Source organism: Pygocentrus nattereri, chromosome 2 (assembly GCF_015220715.1).
Source record: "Pygocentrus nattereri isolate fPygNat1 chromosome 2, fPygNat1.pri, whole genome shotgun sequence".
Lineage (NCBI taxonomy): Eukaryota > Metazoa > Chordata > Actinopteri > Characiformes > Serrasalmidae > Pygocentrus > Pygocentrus nattereri.
In genome coordinates this window covers 24183088-24207427 of record NC_051212.1, presented here as the reverse complement: position 1 = coordinate 24207427, position 24340 = coordinate 24183088, and the positions used below count along the sequence as shown (strand labels likewise).

The 24340-nt window shown below is 38.3% G+C and overlaps 1 protein-coding gene and 1 long non-coding RNA gene across 4 annotated transcripts in view; one reads left to right on the top strand and one right to left on the bottom strand.

The window, feature by feature from the left end:
- LOC108428572 overlaps window positions 1-24340 on the bottom strand; it is a 54127-nt gene that overhangs the window by 1870 nt on the left and 27917 nt on the right. The gene's annotated exons all lie outside the window — the stretch shown is intronic.
- LOC108428570 (NACHT and WD repeat domain-containing protein 2) overlaps window positions 1-24340 on the top strand; it is a 63450-nt gene that overhangs the window by 14309 nt on the left and 24801 nt on the right. For all 3 annotated transcript variants that reach the window (XM_037547679.1, XM_017699647.2, XM_037547681.1), the window contains exons 3-4: window positions 930-1018; window positions 17073-17189. In XM_037547679.1, coding sequence (XP_037403576.1) covers window positions 930-1018; window positions 17073-17189 — 206 coding nt within the window. The remainder of the gene's footprint in view (window positions 1-929; window positions 1019-17072; window positions 17190-24340) is intronic.

Sequence of the window (24340 nt, the reverse complement as noted above, 5' to 3'; positions counted from 1 at the left end):
CAGAAAGAAGCATTAACATAGAGTGTTGTTGTTGTTCTTCTTCTTCTTTTCTCTCTTTTTTACCTTCACAGCCTGAACTGACAGCCTAGCTGTAACAGCACAGTCTATTAATAATTATGTTATGAGTCAGTTCTGGTTGTTTTGGCTCTGAAACGAAGTCCCACAATGTGAAAGTGCAGACTGTCTACTGTAATTTGAGAGTATTTACATTTATATTAGATGAACCATAAAAGATCAACAGACAATTTTAAACATAATGCTCCATTTCAGAGCACCATAAGTAACTGGACAGTTGGCTGTTCAGTTTTTCTTGGCCAGCTATGTGATGTTGAATTTTACTTCATATATAAGAGAACTGACGAAAGACCTAGAGTTGATTCTAAATATGATGTTTTCTGAATGACTCTAATGTAATCTTTTCACCACATGCTGACGGGAAGCACTGGTAACCTATCAAAAGGTTTATCCAACTTTGGTTATGTATACATATGTTGCTTATCACTGGTTATGTATACATATGTTGCTTATCACTGACAGCATTTATTATTAAAAATGACATATTGTACTGCCTATTCCAACAGGCAGTGTACTTTAATATGCATCTGACTAGGTGGCCTGCGCACTGTTTCCGCAAACTCACATGTTGTGCCTTATGCCTTCCTCATGACTCTTATGAGTCAGTGGCCTGACTGTATCTGAGCCGAAGGCTGATGCCTTACGCTTGATGATGTAGATATGTAAACACACGCTTGACAAACAATAAAAGAGTGCATGATAGAGATCACAGGAGAGTAAACCAACAGGTTTTGACTAGAGTTTGTCACATGGACAAGAAACGATCAAACGCAGGCTACATGAGGTAGAAGAATATCATCTTAGAAAACACCACTATTTTGCTGAACTAAAAGAGTCTTTGTTTTCTGTTGCAGATACGGAAGCAGAGAGAAACGCTCTGAAAGAACATGTCTACCCCAAACTGAGAGACTTCTGTAGAGAGAATTATGGCATTGAGTTCCAGGTAACACATTTTTTCACACTCTTCCTGTCCCAGCAGAGCTGCTGGGGCTTTCTTGGTCTCCTGGAAATAATATTACTCAGCTGTGCAGTGTCCACTTCAACCGCATTACTTAGAGGAATGGTGTGACTAAGTCTTTCTGTCTCTTTCATACTCCGTCTCATTCCATCTCTCGCTCTCTCTCACTCTCTCCCTTCCTCCCTCTCTTCCTCAATCTGGCGCGAAAAGATAAAGCTTGCTTAGGGACTACTGCTGGATATCGCTGCAGATAAGCCCGGGATGCAGCTCTCCTTTTGTTTCGTCCTCAGGTCCCTCCTCTACTTCCAGTGCTTATGGAGGATCATTTACAATGCAAATTGTTTGCATTGGGCGAGCAAAGAGAGAGAAAGGGAGAGATATCTATCGAGGGTGTTTGTTAAACAAATCCAGAAGGGCTAGGAAAGATGGTGGCCAGCGGCTGAAGCAGATGCCAGAGATTGGACGAAAGCAACACAGGCTTGGGGCTTGTCCTGGTTTAGAAAGCTTTTCCTCCAGCCTCTCTCAAACTTATGTAAACAATTCATGGCCTATTTAATAGCATTTCTCAAACATGATTGTATCTTCACTATCCTTAGACATACTCATAGTCAGATGCGGCCTCTGCTGCAGGGATTGAGCTTCAATATCTTTTTGTCTTTTATCCAACATTTTAATTCTTAAATAAGTACTTCCAGTTAATGTGACAGTGCTATATTATTACTAAATGCTTTAGGGCTGCAATAAATGCTCGACACGGTTTTGTAAATTCAATAATTAAAATATCAAAAAAACTGGAAAAGTCATTTGAATAACTGACACATTTAGTACGTTTATAAACCCACGCACTTTCATAGGGAAACATTTGTTTATCAAGCTAAATGCAAGCTTGTCTCCAGAGGCAAGCAGTTGGAAGCAGTTGACTCAGTGCTCTCAGCTGTTTAGACTCTCACAGTTTGAGGAGACAATCAGTTTTAACTGCTGGTGCATACAAAAAAAGTTTGCTACTGCTCTGGATTGCTAGCTTGCTTGATTTTAAGGGAGAATAGATGAGAGTGTTCATCTTCCCCTCATTTATTCACAAGAGTTGACCAAAAGTTGCTTACGCTTCTAAGATGCTGGCTAAAAAGATGGTTTCCTCTGCTCTTCTGCGCCATTTACTGCTGCTCATGAAGAGCCAGAAACCTGATTAGAGTTGCCAGATATGGTTTAGCATTTTAATGCAATATGCTATGAAAATAATTAGTGATGTTTTTCATTATCTTGTAGTTTTTAAACTAAATTTTATTAAAATACAAAACAAATACACAGACACACACACACACACACACACATTTTCTAAGCCGCTTCTCCCTCAGGGTCGCGGGTGGTTCTGGAGCCTATCCCAGCGATCATTGGGCGGAAGGCAGGATACACCCTGGACAGGTCGCCAGTCCATCGCAGGGCAGACAGACAGACAGACATACACAATCACACACACACACTCACACCTAGGGCAATGTAGCATGTCCAATTGGCCTAACTGCATGTCTTTGGACTGTGGGAGGAAACCGGAGAACCTGGAGGAAACCCACACAGACACGGGGAGAACATGCAAACTCCACACAGAGAGGACCCCAGTCGTCTGGTCGGGGAATCGAACCCAGGCCCCCCTTGCTGTGAGCCAACATAATAATAATAATAATAATAATAATAATAATGGAAAAACATGTATCCATTCAATTATTAAAGTGTAACATCTTGAGCATTTCTTCTTACAGGATAATTGAGATATTTCATAGAATATTGGAAATAATAATATTAAATAGTTGCTGCACAAGAATGCATCCAGGTGTATTACCAAATGATCACTCTCTTCATCATTCAGAAAGAGTTAAATGAAATTCAATCATTTAATTTAAAATCATTTAAATGAAAGGTTCCTAAATGTTTCTTAGCTTAAATACACATTTCTAGCAAAATCCACTATTTGGTGAAGAAGCACAGAATTATTTATAGGGTCAAGCACTGCAGTCCTGGAGGGCTGGCACCTAGAAAGGTTTGGCACCGATTTCCTTGCTGAAACACACCTACTAAAGCTGGCATTGAACAGATTAATTAAACCAGGTGTGCTTGAGTAGAGAAATCGCCAAACTGTGCTGAACAGCAGCCCACCAGGACAGGAACTGAAGACCCCTGTTTCACAGTGTGTAAATTCTAAAACACATTTTCACACTCACAAATCACATTTACACACAGTTCTTTCATCAACTGTCTCCTGAAAAGGTCTTATGTGGCACTGCTCCAAAAATGCCTCCTGGCATCTTTAAGAATGACATTAAAGTTTCCATAATTTGAGCATACAGTTCATTGTTTGTCATTTATACCTTTAAAGCCTTGATTAGATTCTGGGATTTTGCAAGGCAATGTCTGTGACTCACATCATATGCTGTATGGATAGATGCAAAACAGAGTTTAAAAGTTCAAAAAGGATGATCAATATTCACATCCATATGGTGGCATTTTTTGGTGTACTGCCCATCAAGCCTCATATGCATTAGCAAAAAGAGAGAGAGAGAGAGAGAGAGAGAGAGAATGTGGGGGAGCAGATTCTCTCAGCTGGCAAATGTGATGTGGCAAATCGCGATTCTCTCTGGTCACCATTATTTGATTCTATTTCCTGTGGCATTCCTGAAAGGGACGGATGTTGGAGTAAATCTGTGTGTGCATGTGTGTATGTGTGTGGCGTGTGTGTGCAGCAGTGAGAGAGAGAGAGAGAGAGAGAGAGAGAGAGAGAGAAACAGAGAGAATGCCTTAGGCAGTGTCCCTGTTCAGTTGAATCATTCCACACACACACACACACACACACACACACACACACACACACACACACACACACACACACATTGAGTGAGTTTAGCGGTGTGGAGAAGAACGGTTCTGAAAGCCACCAAGATGACAGTGGAGCTGTGACAGTGTTACAGTATGGAGAGAATTACAGCAGTCTGAGTGTGGGGTTATGTGGGGAGTCTCATATTGATATGATTATGTATGAAGCAGAGTGGATTGGTTATGATGGCAGTAGAGGTGATTCAGTGGTTTCTTTACTTCATTTCATCGTGGTACCAAGTCTTGTTATAAGGTCTTTAGGCTACTGGAAAGAGAAATATGGGAGGAATCTAAGTCTGCAGTTGGTGGTAAGTATAAGGTTGAGCAGAGGTAGAGGAAAAGAGAGAGAGAGGGAAACTACTGTTAACACAGTATATCACACAGCAGCTGGTGTAATCAGATGTACTTGGAGTAAGGCAGATGTACTTAGTACAGTAAACTGGTTATTAAGTGTGTACCGACTTAAATATAGTATAGAAAAGGTGTTCAAAACAGTGTGTTTAAATTTAATACTGTACCATTGATATGCCCCTCTGTCTCTTCTCTCATTTGTTGTCTTTTATGGAATACACTGTCAATGATTTAAACCAGGCATCTGGATACATCCTATCCATATTTATATTGTTTATAGCTCAGTCGTATTGTTTTGCTAAATTTTCATAAGGATAAGCTATTTTGCTAACTTTTAATTTAAAATGCAATTTATGTTAGTTAGTTTATATAATTAATATAACTTGTATTGTATTGGTTATTTTATATGCCTGTGACATTTTTACACACAAAATATCAAAATCAATACAGTTTTTGAAGTTCCTTTAGAAAGAAAGATCATATCAAATCTGAAAATTGATCCTCTATTGCTAATTTGTCATCACTACTGTCATTAAACAGTGTATCCTCAAAATGGTAACTTTTTATTTTTAGAATATAATAATTAAATAAGTAATTTCGGAATAGCTGTAATAACTTTAATGTATGTTTGTGTAAAAGGAAATGTTATTCCAAGTCATTTTAGGTCATTTCTGTTGGTCCATTTGCCATAAAATACAAACACAATATGAAGGGTAGCTGCTGTTAAAACAAGAAAACGATATGACGGTTTGAAATACTGTACATTACATAGCTTGTGGAAGCAAATTAAATTTTACACATGAGCAGCTCATCATTAACATTCAAGCCACAGATTTCCCCTCATTGTCTCAACCCCATCAGAAAACATAGAACCACAACCATTAAATTTGCCCACATTCTTCTTCCTAATCACACCAACACACACGCACAGTCGCATGCACACCCAAACACACACAGAAGCACACTAAGCCTTGTTTTCATATAAACAAGACCTTTTAATGATGGGCTAAATAATCCAGGCAGGGAGCGAGCGGACCGCAGGCGCTAGCCAATCGCCACTAATGAACATGGGCTGCCATGACGACAGTAACCACAGTGTGTTGTGATTGCAGGCTTGTTGATACAGTCAGAGGGGAGAGGTTTAATGGCTGTCTTTCAAAATTAGTCTGCAGATATGGTGTATGAAAAAAATGTAACTAGGCCAAGAGTAACGCTGTAGAGGAGGTGGCTCATAAGGGAGCAGAACTGGAATACGCCAGTATAAAGCAACTGCCCAATGTCCTCTGTTATAAGAAGTTATAATATGTTTGGAGTGAACAGTTTTTATGTTTTTTTTACTAAGTATGGAGAAAAGTGTGAAAATGATCATCAACCATAATCAACCATATACAAGATGTAGCCGATTGACACTAGGTCAGAAATCACCGAATATTCCTTTAAGCTTTTTAGGTTAAATATTGCTGGAGCATTCCTTTAAATGACCCATATCCTACATTTTTCTTGAATTGCATTGTTTCCTCTGAAGTCCCCTTATAATGTTTGTGTGGCTGTATGTACCAAAAAGAGGAATAATAGATATTTATCTGACCATTTTCCCAACTCTCTTTATCCCTTAGAATTAAACAGGCTGTTTGGAAATGTGGCAAATGCAAATGTTTGGACACCCTCATCAATTTCCATGCTGATGATACAAGTGGAAATAATTTAACACATACACTGGAGGGAACAAACTTAAATATTTATTTTGCATTTTTTCTGCAAATTTTAGTTTAGTTTCTATTTACTTGCTAAATGTAACATAGACTGAATAGGTGAACACATGTCAATGTGTTTTCATGATTTCACATGAACAGTGAATGCCAACCAGGATCTCTTTGCAGTTTTCTTTCCAAATGTGGACTGTATGGACTGGGGAGTGACTGGCATGTTTCTATACTACACCAAACTCTTTTATTTAAGCGCTATAGGTCTTTTAAGCTTAGGTTGAAAACGCTCAAAGTAGATTTTTGGAGTTCTTCGTGACTGCGTTGACATAAACGAATAAATAAATAAATAAACTAGATTCTTCACATGCATTTCAGGGAAAAAGACTGAAAGAAAGTGTAAAACAAAGAGCACAAATTGTAGCATATAAGTGTTTCTATTTTTCTATTCAAAATCATGGCAAGCCATGTAAGTGTTCCATTTTCCTGTCATTTCCACATCAGGGCTTCTCCTCTATAGGGACATCAGATAGAAGATGATTGGAGAAGAGAAGGAAATCAGCCAAAGGGTGGCAGAGACAAAGAGAGAGAGATAAAAAGCAAGAAACAGATGCTCAGCTTGCTGGGGGTTTTGCTAGATTTCTCATTGATCTGCCAGCTTGTGTGGAATTAAAATGGTTTCAGCATACGGTCTTCAAGCGTATTGATTAGTCATTTGCAAAAAAGAAATTAACATTTTCATCCGGGCATGAGGATGATTGATGGAAATCATGCACACTTTGAGCATTGTGCTGTTCTCCCTCAGCTTATTTTTCCTCTTCATTCACAATGAATTATTAATCGACATCGACTCTTCGTTTTCCACTGGACAGGAGAAGATGGGTTTAATCAGCTGCTCCTTGTAGTTTAGGTATTGGTTACATTATTAGTGGACTTTGGAATTGTTAAGGCATTCTCTCTCTCTTACTCTCTCTCTCTCCCTCTCGCTCTCTCTCCCCCTCTCTCTTTCTCTCTCTGTCTCATAAATTGAAAAGGCAGGCAGGCTAGGTGGCTGGTTGCCATAGCAGTAGTCTAATTGCAGAGGCACTCAAAGCACAGTGCATTCTGGGTAGCCTAGCCTAGCCTTGTAAATCAGGAGAACTTTGACAGCCCTTTTAATTTTTCTTTCTCTCTGTCTCTCTCACTCTTGTATTTCTCCCCTGGCCTGCTCTGCACATCTATTGCTTTTTATCTTGAAGCAAGCTTCTCTCTCCCTGTCTCCTTTTCACTACTGCTCATAATTGACCATGTTAACATGTCATATTTCTTCTCTAATTGCCCCTAAATGGAGGCTATCAGTACTATAATTTGTCTGTTCTTAAAATGACACATCCATGTATAATCAGTGGCTGGAAGGGTGCCTTGCCAACACTTGTGAGCTTCACTGTGAGGTGATTTGTATTAATAGAGTACTGTGGGTGTCTAAGACTGTAAAACATTGTTTTGGGTGAGAAGGGAATTAATCTATTTAGTTGTTTTGTAAAGTAAACAGCCAAATTTACAGCAAAATTCTATTAGGATGGTACAAATGTCTGACTCACTCTTCTTGTGATTAACAATTAGAATTTGTCAAAAATGGTTAATTTAAGAGACAGTAAACTGACTATGCTAACTTATGCTATTGCTTTTTAAAGGCTCAAACTAGCTGAGCTTCAATTTGTGTAGTATATGCATATCTTGATGTGTCAAATAAAAAAGATGGAAATGGAAAAAGCAAATGTCAAAAAGAATTGCTAAATGTGAAAAACTTCTAAACCATATTTGAAATGTCCAACTGCGGACTTCCTCCTTACAAACAGCATGAACATTTATTTTGTATATAGAACACAGCACATCCTGTTTCATTTTCCAACATGAATGTACTACTTAATGCACTAAAAGTGACTGGTCTGCTATTAAACAGCTTGATTTGAGACCCAGGGCTTCTAACAGGTACAAAATGCTAAACTTGTGGGTACAATATTCTGCTTAAATCAGTTTGAATGGATGCTGTGATTACAGTGGATGCAATGTTAGCTTGACTGTAGTGACTAAAAGCACCCACATATTACTGTGCATTTTATTGAAATCCCTTCACAGCATGTTAAGTAATGAATGGAATTAAGCACTAAACGGCATTCAATCATAACACACATGTATTACATCCAGCTATCTACATAATGGGTTTTACAATTGATTAAGAGCTTAATGTCTTTTTTAGTCTCAGAATGAAATGTTTTGTTTAATGACTTAATTGCTTAATTAAGCAGACCTAAGCTGACCCATCACCTACTGTACAGTAGTTAGAGCATTTGGAGTTTAGTACTACATGTGGTGCACTGGTATAGATAGACATACAGATTGTGGACAGACATACAGTATGTGGTGCATAGAAGAGTAGCTTTAAATATTATGTATTCAAGTCAGCAATTAAGCTGTTAACTACAGTCTTTGCAGTCTGCTGCCTGTGATATATCTATATTTGTATTAGCCCTCCTGCTAAGGCTGCTCTGTTGCTTGTTTTTTCTCTCTGTTTTCTGCCTGGCTTCATCCCCAGCTCTCTAAGGCATACTCATAAATTCCTCGGCATAACCATGAAGCCTAATGATTATGCCTTCAGCTAATATGAATTATTCCTCACACTTGACATGCTATAAATGGTAGCAATGCTCCAAAGAGAAAGAGACAGAGAGATAGAGCGAGTGAGTGAGAGAGAGAGGGGGGGATGCTGGCTAAAGCCTTTAACTCCACAGTTAGATTCACGTTTTAAGTAATAGACTTTCTGTGGATACCTTAAAGTATCTCTTGACCTCAACACTAACACCCGGATACACTACTTCACACTACTAATAGTGTATATTCGGTATCTCTTCTCCAAGATAGGCATGGTTAAATCCTCTGGCAGCCTCCATGAGGGATTTACATAAAATAAGCACACAAATCCTCAGATCAATGCTTGCTATGACACTGCACAGGGTAATTATTATGCAAATACATATTTGCCTTTCGTGATGAAGTTTTGTGTCTATTGGCCAGTCTTTTAAGCCTAAGCCTAGTCCTAGATTGGTTTTCTGTGGAGTTTGTACATTCAAAGTTACATTCCTTAAGCCAAAACGACTATTATTACCTGATTAAATCTACATTACAGGCTAAAAGAATGGAGCTGAGCAATTAGTTTTTAAAGCTTCAAAAATGTTTAAAGTTACGTCAGTTTTCCAACAACAAACAAAACACATTAATTGCAATCAAGCTTAAGGAAACTTGTTTATGCTACACATAAACAAGTGTGTAAAATGTTATATATATATATATATATATATATATATATATATATATATTTATTTATTTATTTATTTATTTATTTATTTAGGAAAAGCAAAAGAATAGAAAAGATGTAGAGATGACTAGTAGAAAATTGAAGGTGAATAGTGTCTATTGCAATATCTCTTCTGAATCAAAAAGGTTCTCACCAGATATATCCTTAAATACTCATCCAGTCCACTAAGGAACATGCCCCACCTAGCTCTTCAAGATTTCCACATTATTTTTCAGCTTGGACTAGATGTGGGATCAAATCAGGCAGGGATAAAAATCAGCAGGGATAAACATTGACATCATATTAGTATTCATATCAGTACTGGCAGATATTTAAAAAATGCAGGTAGATGTAATCCTAACCTCTGTTTTATACATGTTCATGTATCAGATCTGCAGACGAACATGAAAGACACTGGATGTCAACGGCCCACATCTCCCATACGAGTTCGTTCCTAATTTAAGGCCACAGTTTTAAAGGACACTCAGCAACGTCATGTGCTGAACTGATGAAGTCAGTTATAAAGACAGATTAGTAACTAATACAGTTCAAGTGATTAGTGTCAGACATCACTGTCACAGAAAGCACTAACCTGCTTAAATTAATTGTGCTCCTGGTTTATAAACAGCTCTTTGTTTTGAGTGGGATCGAAGGGCTTGTCACACTGTCAGCTTCGCTAGTTGCTTCTCCATAGCTGTTTCTACAAAGAGCTTCAGCTACATGCTCATTATCTACCTGTGTAGTCTCTCTCTCATTGGAAAGCCCAGACAAACTTCAGAAGATTGAGCTGGTCATTAGTCGTGTCCAGATGTTTCTGTACCGTGTTGCGAGTAAGTCTCTGGGGCTTTCCTGTCACTTCCTAATTGCCTGGTTTGTTAATACTTCAATTCTTCCAGCTAACTTTAGATGAAAGGTTGGTGTGTGCGTTTGTCTCCTTAGATAAATGAGGTATGTGCTGTCCCAGATGTTTTAGGGATAAAGGTTGGTTGAATTGCTTCCTAATGGTAAAGTATGGTTGGGCGGGTGGATTTAGAAGCCAGCATTTGTCATAAGAAACTGTGTCAGACTTGCCTCGGTGAGAAGGCTGTTTCAAAGGTTAAATCACTAGAGAGGGCTAGGGTGTGCGCTTGTATGTGTGTGTGTCTTATTAAGAGAATAAAAAGAAACCTGGATTTGTGTGCAAAGAAAAGTCTGGGCCAATTAGAGGAGAGCTGACTGTTGTTTTCTGCAAATCACAGTTCAAAACAGAGCCATGTAGCCTTTCCACTGACAGCCCATTGGTTGTCTAAATTGTTGAAATGCAGAAGCATGAATGTCAGTCACAACAAATATTTATACCCACAATTCCCACAAAGCCAGAGCACACTGACCAAACAAACAACAGACAGAAATATTTGATGCTGTGCCGACCTGTGTTTGTTTGTTCGGAGGCTCTAGAATGCTCTCCTTCCATTCTTACTGGTTCTTCAGTGTTTGTTGTATAATATTTGGTCACTGTGCTCCAGCCTTGATGTCAAAAACAGTGCAATTTATACTGTTACAGTTAATTAGTACTGACCAGCCAAATGAACCTGTGCAGATAGATCAAAACATATATATATATATATATATATATATATATATATATATATATATATATATATATATATATATATATATAAAACATTCTAGAACCATGTAAATTGTGGGGAATACTATGATTGGAGACCATTCTAGGACAGTGTCAATGAGGGGAAGCATTCTACAACTGCGTGAATGAAGAAAACACTCTAGAACAGCATGAGTGGAAGAGAGCATGCATCATAGAACAGTGTGGATATGGAGTACTTTCCAGTGTGAATGAGAAGAATATTCTAGAACTATGTAAATTGTGGAGAACATTCTAGAAAAGTATGAATTGAAGAACTCATTCTAGAGCGGAATGAATGAGGGGAAGCATACTAGATGTGTATGACTGAAGAAAATATTCTGTCAGTGGAATGGTAGAGAGAGTTGTAGAACACCACAGATATGGGAGTAAATTCAGTGTGAAGGGGAGCATATTCTGGAACCATGTGAATTGTGGAGAAAATTCTAGATTAGTATAAATAAAGGAGAACATTCTAGGACAAGGTGAATGAGTGGCACCATTCTAAAACTGTGTGAATGAGGACAATGTTCTAGAACAGTCTGAATGGGAGAGAGTGTTGTTGAGCAGCCTGAATGTGGGAGACTCTTTTAGAGCAGTGTGAATGAGGAAGAACATTCTAGAACAATGCGAATAGAGAAAAACATTGGAGAACAGTGTGAATGGAGGGGAACATTTAAGAACAGTGTGGATAGAGAATGGCATTCTAGAAGAGTGTGAATGGAAGATAAGTCCTAGACCAGCCAGAATGGCGTAAGATTGTCAAGCTGAAGTTGAAAAGGAATGTGAATAACAGACATGCGGTTCTTCAAAGTGAGCATGAAAGAAGTTCAGATTTTTAGGAGCTATAATAAGCTGCAGGCTGTTTCTCTGAGACGTATTCACGTTTCCACAGATTTTGTTTATCACAGAAATCTGGAGTGTTCACTTCTTCAGATACTGATGTCAGACTTACATGTTTTTTGTGTGTGATCTTGGATGTGAGCCATAACTGTGCTCTTTGAATGAAACTTAAAAGTGAAAATAAACGGATCGCTGCCTGCTTTGGGTTTGTAGATTAAGCTGGAGAAGATAGATATACACACATACAGTCTCCTCTGGCTGGTGCTCACAGAATCACCATAAACCAAAGCGCTCTAACAGACCTGTACACAAACATTTCGATGGGGCAGAGGCTCAAATGGTAAAAGGAAAAACATGAACATCAATTCAACTGATTTTTATTTACAGCACAGTGCAAGCAATATTACCAAGAGAGACACTGTAATCAAGTTTCAGAGGAAACCAAAGTAAAGGGTTTTTTCCCCAAGCCAAAAATACTAGCTTTACTACCCAAACAGTGATTTGAACTCATCTCCAGCATGCAGTTGTATGCAGAAGTTTTAATATCCATGGTCAAATTATATGTTTTGATGATTGAAGTTAAAACATATTAATATTAATGCTTCCTCTATAGGGAACAAAAATAAAAGATGACACTCTTCTGTAAATTTTAATGCAGAGTTAAACTGATTGGGAAAATAAGCAAGACACAAAATATAAAATGTACCATAATTTTTGCATCTGCAGAATGTTATGTTTTGGGTTTTTTTATGCAATATCTATTATTGCATTTAATTATTATTGCAATTTATTAAATTCAGTAAATAAACTGTAAAAAATTGTGCATTGAAATGCGTAGAAATGTGTCCTCTGTAGAGGATGTGTACTTATTTTCTCAATCAACAAAACATGCAAAATGTTTTGCATATTACTGTTCAAGGACACTAAGTAATACTAAGTAATGCTATCCTTAGTAATACTAAGGAGACTACATGCAAATATACAAGTATACACACTAAGCTAATGGTTCCTTTTTCCTTTCTTTTTCCATTCCCATAACCCCACAGACTGTAAAACTCCTTTCGCTTCTTATATATATTTTTTGCCTCTATATATACATGGTTCAATGACAACGTATCAGATGCAACAGACATATTCTAGGTGTGGGTCACTGCAGTTCCTGTCTGAGCTCATTTGTAATCATAAAGGCTCAGCATCAGTATAAGGGAACACCTGTATCTATACCTGTACCTACTCTTTTGCAATTACCTATTGAGCCAATCATGTAGCAGCAGTGCAGTGCATGAAATCATGCAGAAATGGGTCAGCATCTTCAGGTTATGTTCACATCAACCACCAGAATGGGGCATAAATGCGATCTCAGTGATTTTCACTGTGGCATGATTGTTGGTGCCAGACTGGATGGATTGAGTATTTCTATAACCGCTGATCTCCTGGGATGTTCACACACAAAGAGTCTGTAGAGCTTTTCCACTCAGAGTGATGCAATAAAGAAAAAAAACAGTAAGTGGCCATCAGTTCTGTGGACAGAAATGTCCTGTTGGTGGAAGAGGTCAATCGAGAATGGCCAGACTGGTTTAAGCTGACCGAACAGCTATAAATGTGGTGAGCAGAAAAGCATCTCAGAAAGCACAACATATTGAACTTTGAGATGGATGGGCAACAACAGCAGAAGACCATACCAGGTTGAAGTTGAAGCTTGGAAAAACTGCTGAGTCACCAGATCTGAATCCAGTAGAACACCTCTGGGATGTAGTAAAATGGAAGATTCACAGAATGAAAGCGTGTTAGTGTAGTGTTCCAAATAAAGTGTGGTGAGTGTATGTGTAAGAGAGTCTGTGGCTGAAAATAGTCGCATCATCTGCTCGGAATATAACAGCACTACAAATACTTAAAATGCTAACAGCTAAGCACTAATCACAGCAGCTACAAACTAATAACTCACTATAATTACGATCCAAAAGTGTCTCAAGTGTCTGCTAAAGACACTCAAACTGACTCCATTGCTTGACTAACACGCATCATACAGACTATACAGACTATAACAACATTTTGTAAAGAATACTCACTTCATTCACGCACACAGCAGTGCACTATAAACTAATTGAACTGTACTGTTTTTAGATTTTCCTGAAGGTGCAGCAGGAAACACTTTCTCTTCTAATAACCTTTTATGATGAGTTTGTCATATGCTGTTTCAGTGTCATCAGGGCTTTACAGATGGGATTCTGCAAGCTCTGGTGATGCATGCTTTCAGCACTTACAGGTTGGAGTGGTTGATACTGCACCAGTGGGGTTGCCCAGGAGTGATAAAGTTTGTGGACCCTAAGCTGACCCACAAGCTGTATTGCCAGGGTGATGCTGATCTAAGCCTTGCTGAAACAGATCTTGAAGAATCAAGACATAAAAGTACTGCACATGGTCTCTTCTAACACACAATGAGCCAGATAAAAAAAATGCACTGCCAAATTTGTTGCGACGTTAAGAACAAATAGCATGGTGGTAACACTGCACATTAACGTAGATTAAACAAAGATTACCAGCATATTTTACTGCTTGTACAATGTGAGGCATAGCACTTTTATTTCATTTGCATGCACTAGAGGTGATTCATAATGTGGTACGATTCTGCTAAAAAATAAGCCTAAACTACTCAGGTGATAATATTAAAAGTAAAAGGAATTTCTTACAAGTAAACAACACATTTCTAGTAGTTTTCATATTAAATATTTACTGGTGTGTTTCAATTTTCACATATGCACACTGAATTCTTGATAATTAAAAAAGCAGAAATCTCACATCCTAAAATATAATTCTTACAATTAAAAGTTGAGTAATTTTTTTAAGTGTTTTTTTTTCTAGCATCAACATTTTCTGGTAAAGAAACTTTGTTTCTTGATTAAAAGTTAAAAGCATCTTTCCCCAAACAAGTTATCCTTATTTGCCAGCACTTTCCCTTAAAAGGTCTGTTTCTGAGAATTTTTGTGCTCTTTGTTTCATTCACTTCTTTTACTGTATCCATTTTGGCAGCCAACCAGAGTTTCACTTGGTATGGCTCTTTAATATGCATTACCTCATTTACATGCTGACTTTGATTGGCTCTTGAATAGGACACTGATGAAAATACTGCAGCGTTAAAAAGACACTGATGCACTAATCATAACCACAATAACTTTATGAAAAAGTCTTTTTTACTGTGCTGCATGATGTAGCACTGTCACCACCGAATTATGGGAATCTGGCCCATAAGCACAAATTTGAAGCTATAGCTGTGTCCGTTGAACAAAAGTTAACATCGTCTGAATGCTGCATGGTCTGGCAGGTTAAACTGGATGGGAATGTAAATTGGAGAGGAAAGCCTATACATACTATACACAAGGGCTGGAGCAATCTTGTTTGGCTGGTGCTTGCAGAATCACCAAAAACCACACCTCTCTAACGCACCAGAACTCAAATGCACACACACACGCACACACATACAGATCCCCAGCCAAAGTGACAGATTCCCCCTACAGCGTGTTTGCTGTTTGAATTATCTGCACCACCGACACTGATTCTGACAAATGCGTCCAGGGACATCCCTGAGCTCGGCCTTTCTGGTTCTCAGGAAATGTCCTGTCTCTCTTCATTACACCACTGATACCCACCCCCCGAAACACAGTCTCTGTCTAACACCCTCACGCTCCTGCACACAAATGCACGCATCCTGAAACCTTCTCAGGTGCATTTATATGTGTGCATGTATGTTGGATCCAGATGGCCCAGCTTTCTCTCGCTCTATTGAGGACCTGAGAGTGTAAAAGGCTCTGCAGGAGACTGGTACACTGCTGCTGGCTCATTTAGTGATCTGCCACTTTACACTTCCTACCAGCCTCTCCCTAGCTAACCCACACTTTCCTTTCAGCAGAGTACAGGCTGCAGAAACATGGCCATGGCAAACAACAAGCAACACAAATACAAGCCTTAGAGAAAAGGAAAAAAAAGCGTCAAATCGCATTCACAAAGAGTCCACCCTCTCTCCTCTCTCTCACCTGCTCATTTGACGCCATTCATTTCTAGCAGTGTGCTGTCAAATCTGTTCGTTATGTGCAAGCGCGGTTAAGCTCCCTGTAGAGACAGTCCCTGTAGATCCCCTTTTCTTCTCATCTCTCTCCACACTTCTTTCTCCTTCTCTTGTGTTTTTTCTCTCTCTCTCCCTAGTCCTGTTCTTTAAAGTAGCAATGTGCACTGCATGGGTTTGAAAAATAAAACAAGGCAATTAAAGTTTTCCAGGAATAAGAGAATTAAATAGTTTTTCAAAGAAGCAATAATTATAATTAACCTTTGTACTGTTCTATCCTGTCAAGTGATTCAAGTCAGTGTACTCTGTAATCTTTGTCAGGAAGAGAGCCCTAAGCCTTTTACATAGAAGGAAAAAATGATTCATTCTACCCCCGTTATTTATTTATTTGTACACAATTTTTCTCCTCTGCTTAGTCATGGCCAATAGACCTTCATTCTGTAGTTGATACCAAGGCCCTATGTTTAAGCCATATTTGCCCTTGGGAAAAATGAGTGGCATTTTTGGAATATACTATTGTCGTAAACAACAACGTTCCACACCAGTACAGTTTGCTGAACAATATTTTTCCTCTGAACTGCTGGATCCCCTGAATTCTGAAACAAAATACCTCACACAAACCAGCAAGCTTTGTAAAATGTGACAGGTAAGTTGACAGCAGTAGCTTACAGTGTGGGTAGTTTGTGTTGTTATAAAAGTTAAAATAGTATTTGTTAACCCCTTAAAATCCAACGCTTATTATATTCTTATTGTTCAGTAACTACAGGGACTTCAATGCAAACTAGCTGAGCTATTCTTAGGTTACAGAAGTATGTAATGAAACGTTGGGCCCACAAGTGGACCCTGGCTATTTAAATGGTTAAATAGTAGACTTACTTTTGTGCAATGTCATTTCAACCTGCAGGAGTGGTAGCTTGCTTTAATCATAGTGCGGCTCGTAATTCAGACAATCCAGTGACATTCTAAGGTAAAAAGTATGTAAGACAAAATGCATCTGGTTTGGAAGCAATGTTTAACACAGGACACAATAGCAGCAATTTTTAAAAAGATGCCATATCTTTTCTGCTTAGGGGAGCATGTAGAAGACGTGGAGCATGTAGTTGAATAAGATAAAAGCGTTTTTAAAAGCACAGACAGTGTTTACATCGCTAGGGGTCCTGCATAAAGTGGATATAGATTCTTCTGTTGTGGACTAAATGTCATACTGATGTAGATATGTAGCACACTTATGCTTTTTGTCCATGTGTTTTCCTTAGGTGGTGGACTTGTACTGGGGGGTGGACCCAGAAGAGTGGGACAGTCCAGAACTACAGAGACTGCGGATGAAGCTTCTGGAAGAATGTCTGAAAACATCTGCAGGTCCATGCTTTGTTGTGGGTATATATGACTTTCTATCCACCCTTAAAAACGAAACATAAAACATTTGTACACATTATACCTCAGAGTACATCTGTATTCCTTAACTGTGAATCCTGAAGTCATAAGGCCTAATTACCCAGCCATTGCTTTATATAAAAGTGTGATTGGGTAATTAGCCCTCATAATAAAAGTACTTTTATATAGACATTGTAAATGAAACTAATGTACCTCATTTAAAACACCCCGCAGAAACGAATTAAGCTCAATTTAGTATCATCTAAATGTATGCCTTCATTCTAGGATGAAATTAAGCACAGCATGTGTTAATACAGTATGCTTAGCTACCGTTTTTGTGAATATGGAGATCAATTACATTTATTTGCTCCTCTAATCTGCATGGCTGTTTGCCAACATGTAGAGAAATGCAATAGATATACAATATGAATAATTAGGTATATTAATAGGGAGTTTGTATTAGATGTTGCAACATTGCTGTGAGAATTTGATTGCATTCAGCCACAAGAACATTAGGGTCGTGTACTGATGATTAGTTCTGGATCACTCCAGTACTCATCTCAAAGGTATTGGATGAAGCTCCATCACTTCAGAGAATGTAATTCTCCACAGCCTAGTGCTGAGGGGCTTTATACCTTTCAAGTGGATCCTTGACATTGGCCATGGTGACCTTAGGCTCATATGCTTTTGCTCCAGAGGATCTTTTAATATTAGCAAAGCTTTTCTATGGAAATTGTACAGGATGACACAGAATTGAATGCCTTTGTCAGCAATGGGGGCATCTTAAAGTAACTGTAATTCACTGAATAGAAAGGGTGTCTGGATAAATCTAGGTAAAAGCTCTGTGGCATGATGATAACATGCAAGTTTCTTCTCATTCACGTGGAGCTTAGCATTACAGACAGGTCCTTTGGCAGGCCCATATTAACAGTGCATCACTTTAGTTCACTCATTCTGTGCAGCATGCATACACACAGACACACATATACAACAGTGATCATAGCTTCAGAGAAAAGATCAATAAAACAGAAGCACAGAAATACAATAGAGTGGATAATTTCATGTTAAATTACAAAAACATTGTGATACTATACAGTACTATGCAAAAGTATGACGTTAGCATCCCTTCCCCTCAACATTAAGGCTCACAGTGCTTCTATGCAATTATAATTTACAGATGTGGTGCACAATAGGCCCAGGAGAAATTTCTCCACACTAACCGCAAATATGATGGCAGTGTGTGTGACCCCCATTTCAGAAGCATTTTCCAGAAGTTAGGTTGCTAGCTTTAGGTTATGGACATTTAAATATCAGGATTGATTTGGCCATGATCTACTCATCATGACATCAAAGTCTGAGTTCTCAAACAATAGCTGCAAAATCTTATTAGAATCGAATTAAAAACTAATTAGACTTTTTACTCACTATTCAGAAAGTGGTCAGAAAGAGTGAAGTGTTTTTTTTTTTTGCTCGGGATGGAGGGGGCTGATCCTGTTCACTGTGTGTACTATGTTTAGCATCATTGATGCTGTCACTCACTAATGCAACTGGTGCTGGGTTGCCCCACTGTCAATCATTATGCAATCTGACATGCCCACGCAGCTCTGAGCAGGCAGCAGTGTGGAATTTTTGGATCATTTATCTACTGTTAGACTGTAATTAATTTCTATGTATTAAATATAACACTGACAAACTGGAATATCTTTACATAGAATTTTCAACATTCAAACCACGTTGACAGGGCATTAGCAGGTGCAAGTTAATAGAGCAAGATTTTGTAATCAAAGTGATTATGGACTTTCTATTGGTCCATTCATCCTGAAATGTTCACACAATGTAAAAGTCAGATGGCTGTGTAAGTGTTTTGTGGGTGGTGTGTTATTTTCTGGAAGAATACTTTCATTTGAATATAGATTTTTGGTATTCTTTCCGGTACCAGGGTGTGTGAGCGCATGCATTAAAATGACACAATTAATCGTAGGCTAATCGAAATCTGTCTCTGCAATTAACGTGTTCTTTTAGTAGCGTGCCTGCTGCATCATAATGGAGAATTTGTAGTTAAGAATGGCGATGTTCATCAAACCAGTGTAGAGACAAGCCACAGGAGTCTTCTGGCCAATCTCACATGTTGCTGTTCAGTATCTGGACAAGTCCCAGGTGCGGTACAAAGCCTGATGAACTGGAGGTATTTCAGGAGAATGTGCTGCCACAAGTACCAATCACTGTCCTTCACATTTAGTAATGGTAATCACAATAGGAAGAGGAAAAAAAGGAAACACTTTTATAATATATTTTATAATATATATTTTATAATAATCACACTGCTGTAGCGTGTGTAGGTGTGCGTGTGTGTGTCCCGACTGCTTTCAGGTCTAGTGGAGAGGATAGATCAGTGTTCAGGTGTGGGTGAGATTGATTTTAAATGATTAAAATGTAAATGAGTGATGTAGGTGAGGGGGAAGAGGATAATTGGAGTCGGAGAGTGAAGTGGGAGGTGAGGCTTAGAGAGTGAGAAACAGAGCAGGGAATACTTCTCTCTCTCTCTCTCTCTCTCTCTCTCTCTCTCACCCACACATTCTCTGTCTACAGTCCTATTTGAGCAGGATTACTTTGACCTGAAGAAAGACTATAATATAAGTGATTATTGAGATCTTAAATTTAAATCCAGTGTGAATCTGTAATGTCTTACATTGATAATTCTGGAGTGATTTACCTTCACTGAACCTGCAGATCCCTCAGTAATAGTAGTTCTCTTATTGTTCTTCAGCAATAAAGATAAAGGCTTATTGGAGCTGGATTAATTAAGTGAATACTTCCAAAATCCAATATTTTAATCCAGTATGAATCTGTAATGTCCTTAGTGTTTACAGGTTTGATAGCAACAACTCTGGAGTGAATGATATTCTCTAATTTGTAATAAAAATGTGCAAATACATATCCACACCCACAACTGACTTCCTTATACTCAGTACATGTCTGCTGTAAGCTGCAACATTTGTGCATTTTCTGCATCACCTGCAAGTGCAATCTTTCATAGATACTGTAGCTAGGTGGGAAAATACTGAATGTTGGCTTTCAAGATAATAAGTAATTAGTTAGTGAAAAACTAAATTTCAGCATCTTGATTTTATTGACTTTCCATGATGGCAAATTCATTAACTTGTCTAGTTTTGATTGGGTAAAACATCGCTGGCATAGCATTTTAAACAGCCCATATCATGGAAAACATGTACGACTTCCTTGTTGAATATAAATATTGGAATTTCTAAATATACCATTCACTCCTCAGTCCATATAGTCCATAGACAGAAACTGTGCAAAAACAAACAGGAAAAACAGCTCAATATGAGTCCACTGTTTTTATGATGTCACGTTATGTCATTTACCTGTACTCATCTTTTCAGCCTACAGCAATTTAGCTCCACCTATTCCCAATGAGGTTATGAGGCGTGCTCCAGCATGGACTGCTTTCTGAATGAAACAAATTACAGAGCAGTCAATCAGAACAGAAGTCATTTTCATATATCAGTCTTAAAGGCACAGTAATAAAACCAGCCTATTTAATTCTAAGGGATGGGTGGTGGGTTGGAAGATGGTCATATTGGTCATAATTATGACTATGGTAGAGAAAAGGATACAGGATTAAGTTCAAATTGGGTTGAAATAATCCAGCTCAGTGCTTTAGTCTCAAAAAACATTCTATCCCTTCACACTGACTCTCTCTCTAACTGTTTCTCTCACATACACTCACAGTAAACAATTCTCTCTCTCTCTCACACTCACACACATTCACAATTCTCTCTCACACACTCATACACTCACACTCACACAAAAACAATTCTCTCCCTCTGTCTCTCTCTATTTGTCTTGCTATCTCTCATCTTGCTGCATTGTCTTTCATAACCCTTTCCTGAACATTCAAATGTCCTCCCTTTCGTTTTCATCTAGGCTTCTCATTTTCTCCCTCTTTCATTGTTGTTTTCACTCATCTGTCCCTCTTGCTCTCACACCAAGAGGTCTTCACTGCTCTCTTATGTCTGTCCCTGATGTCCTTCCATATTTCTTCCTCACTCTTTCTAGTATCTCTCCACTGAGGCCCAAGCTCCTTTGCCCCCCTCTCTTAATCCCTCTCAGGATCTATGAAATGTATGACCTTCTTGCATGCAGGGTAAAAAATAAAACCCCATTAGTTTGAGTCCTGGGTACAGGGTCAGTTTTAACCATCTGAAGCAAAAATGACGGCTGCTGCTGTTGATTATGTAAGGTTGTCTGTAGATTGTTAACCCTTAGAAGTCATCATTACGGCCTGTGATAACTACAGCTTGCTGTACTATTTCTCTCATGTAACTCATTGGTAGAAGTAGGGAAATTCTGTTGAAACTTTTAATGAAGACTATAAACATCCTTTACGGTTTTTGTGTGCTCGTCATTTCTTGACATCTAAATCAATAAAATTGTGCGGATGCAAACTTATTGCTAAAATAAAACAAAAGTAAATGCAATTATTTGTTGACCTTTCCATCTTTTGCCCTCAAACATGTTCTTTTTTAGGAAGTGCTGCTAGGTTGGAATAGCCTTAAATAAATCGGGAAAAAAATCATATTCAACCTAAATAGAATTGTTTAGATTCACTACAAAATGTTTAAAATGACACATTATTGAGTTGCACCATGTTGTTGTAGCTAATTGAAACTACAAAGGTTGGAAACTACAGCGATGATCTTGCTCTGAGCTTGACCGCATGACAGAAAACAACTGGATCTCACTTTATTTGGATAGTCCCCTATAGATTATTTATAGATGTTCAAGATATTTATAAACTATCTGTTGAAACTCAGTTGATTCCTCACAGTGGTGGGATTAGGGTTAGGATTTGGACCAGGGTTAGGGCTAGGACCAGGGTGAGGGTTGGTTTTAGGTTTTGGGTTGGGGTTCAGGTTAGGATTAGAGCCAGGTTTAGAGTTAAAGAAATTGTGATCAATTAAGTACATATATAGTTGAATGTAACTTGAAAGTAAATTAAGTATCTACAAAGCATCTATCCAAAAAAGTGGACTGTCCAAAAAAGTGTTAGCAAAGCAGTGTGACCTTCCACAAAGTAGCATATCATTTGAAGTGAATAATGCACTCAAAATGAAACACGTGTCGTATGCTACAATTACTCATTACATTGAATTGGGCTTTTGTCAATGTTCTGTAAAGCTTGTCCAACCTGGCAACACGTGGACGGAGCATGGATAGGTCACTTACATAAACTATGTAATTACATTTACAACTACATCATGTAATTAGAATATATAGTAAAACTACACTCTAAGGGATACATTCTCATGCTGCAAGCTGATATCTAGCCTGAATTTCATTGGTTGAAACAACTTTTCTGGCTAAACTTTTCTGGCTAAAGCATTCAAACATGTGGCAGTGCATCTTTTCTCTCATCTGCCTTCACAGTCAGAGAGCAGCTTTTTTCTGAGGTATTCTGTTTGAGCTGAGCCCAGCTCAGAGACTGGGGATGCCCCAGCTAGCCAGCTGTATCCAAAAACGAGCTTTGCTATTCCGCCAGAGCCGGAGGTCGGCACTCAGAGCTGAGAGATTTCACCTTAAAGCCCAGACGAGGAGGACCGGAGCAAGCAGAGGTTCAAAGAAAAGCTCTCTGGATTTCTTTGCCTTGGACACCACCAGCAAGCGTTGACCTATATGCAGCTGTGCAAAGCACTGATCCGCAATTGAGATTTCATGGGCAGCGCTCCAGTAAAAGTTGAATCCTGTAGCAAAACAGGATGACAACAGACTTTCCCCGAGACCCCCCCAAGTGTGCTTTTAGATACTTTATGTAGGTACATCAGTATCTGGAAACAGTGACAGGCGACGTCCTCGCCGATGTTGTTGCAATGTTGCTGGGAGCAATGTATTCAGGTCTGTTTATTGTAAACTGGGGACAAAGTCTCAGATCAGAGCGAGAGAGAGGAGAGAGTAGGGGTTTGCAGTTGACAGTTCTGGGTTGCGTGTGTCAGTTCGAGTCTCAGGAGAGGGTCTCTGGGCAGATTGGCACTGTTTAATCTGACTGTGACAGGCTCAGAGAGAGAGAGAGAGAGAGAGAGAGAGTGTGAAGAGATATAAACATAAAAATAAATATCAATGCTGAAACTCAATCTGGCATAGCCTCCACTTTTTTACCCTTAGACTGCAGCCATATTTAGTTTGTAATCTTTACCACACTCTTAAAAATATGGCTATTCAGGGTTCTTCAGTAAGGCCAGTGGTTCTATATACAACCATGAACACTCAAATAATCTTTTACATGGTAAAATAATTATTTAGACTAGTGGGCAAACTATTTTTATGCACAACCACATACACCCATTATTCTGAAGAACAATTTCACCATGCAAAGAACCATTTAAGCATGCAAATGGTTCTTTGAGTGTTCATGGTTCTATATAGAACCATTGTCTTTATTAAAGAACCCTTGAGGAACCTTTTTAAAGAATGCACTTGAACCCTGAGGATGTGAATGTGGGCTCACACTTTCATTCCTCATTGTTATTAATTATTAGATGATCATATTTAACCATCTAAAGCAAAATACTCCTGTAAAATATATAATGCCTGGTCAGCTTTAAGAGCATTAAGTCAACGATAATAGTTATGCATAAAACCAGGACAGCTTTAAATGCATAAATGGTTATTTGCTTGGTTAAATAATTCTTCTTAATGATGTAGAAACTGATGTATGTGGTTCTTGAAGGACTCTTTAAAGATCCTTTTAAAAATTGCCAAATGTGATTCATAAATTTAGATTCAATAGAAAGTGCAGATTTTGAAAAGTTACCAGTATATCTGGTAACTTTTTTGGGAAATGCAAAAGAATAAAATATACAAATGATCCATAAATAATGTATGTATTATTAATAACAATCTCACAGTTCCTGCAAGATTATTTTATGAACGGCACAGTGTGTTTTACTTATTTGATGCTGCAAAAAGTGCTCAGCCAATTGGATTTTAGAACCAAGACTACCTGCTTTATATGCATGACTTATTTATTAGTTGTGTAGTAGTTATCTAATACATTATCGTAACAATAAGTGAATAATAATCTTGAATAATAACTGAATAGTAAGCCTGCATTTGAAGTAGTGGGGAGGTA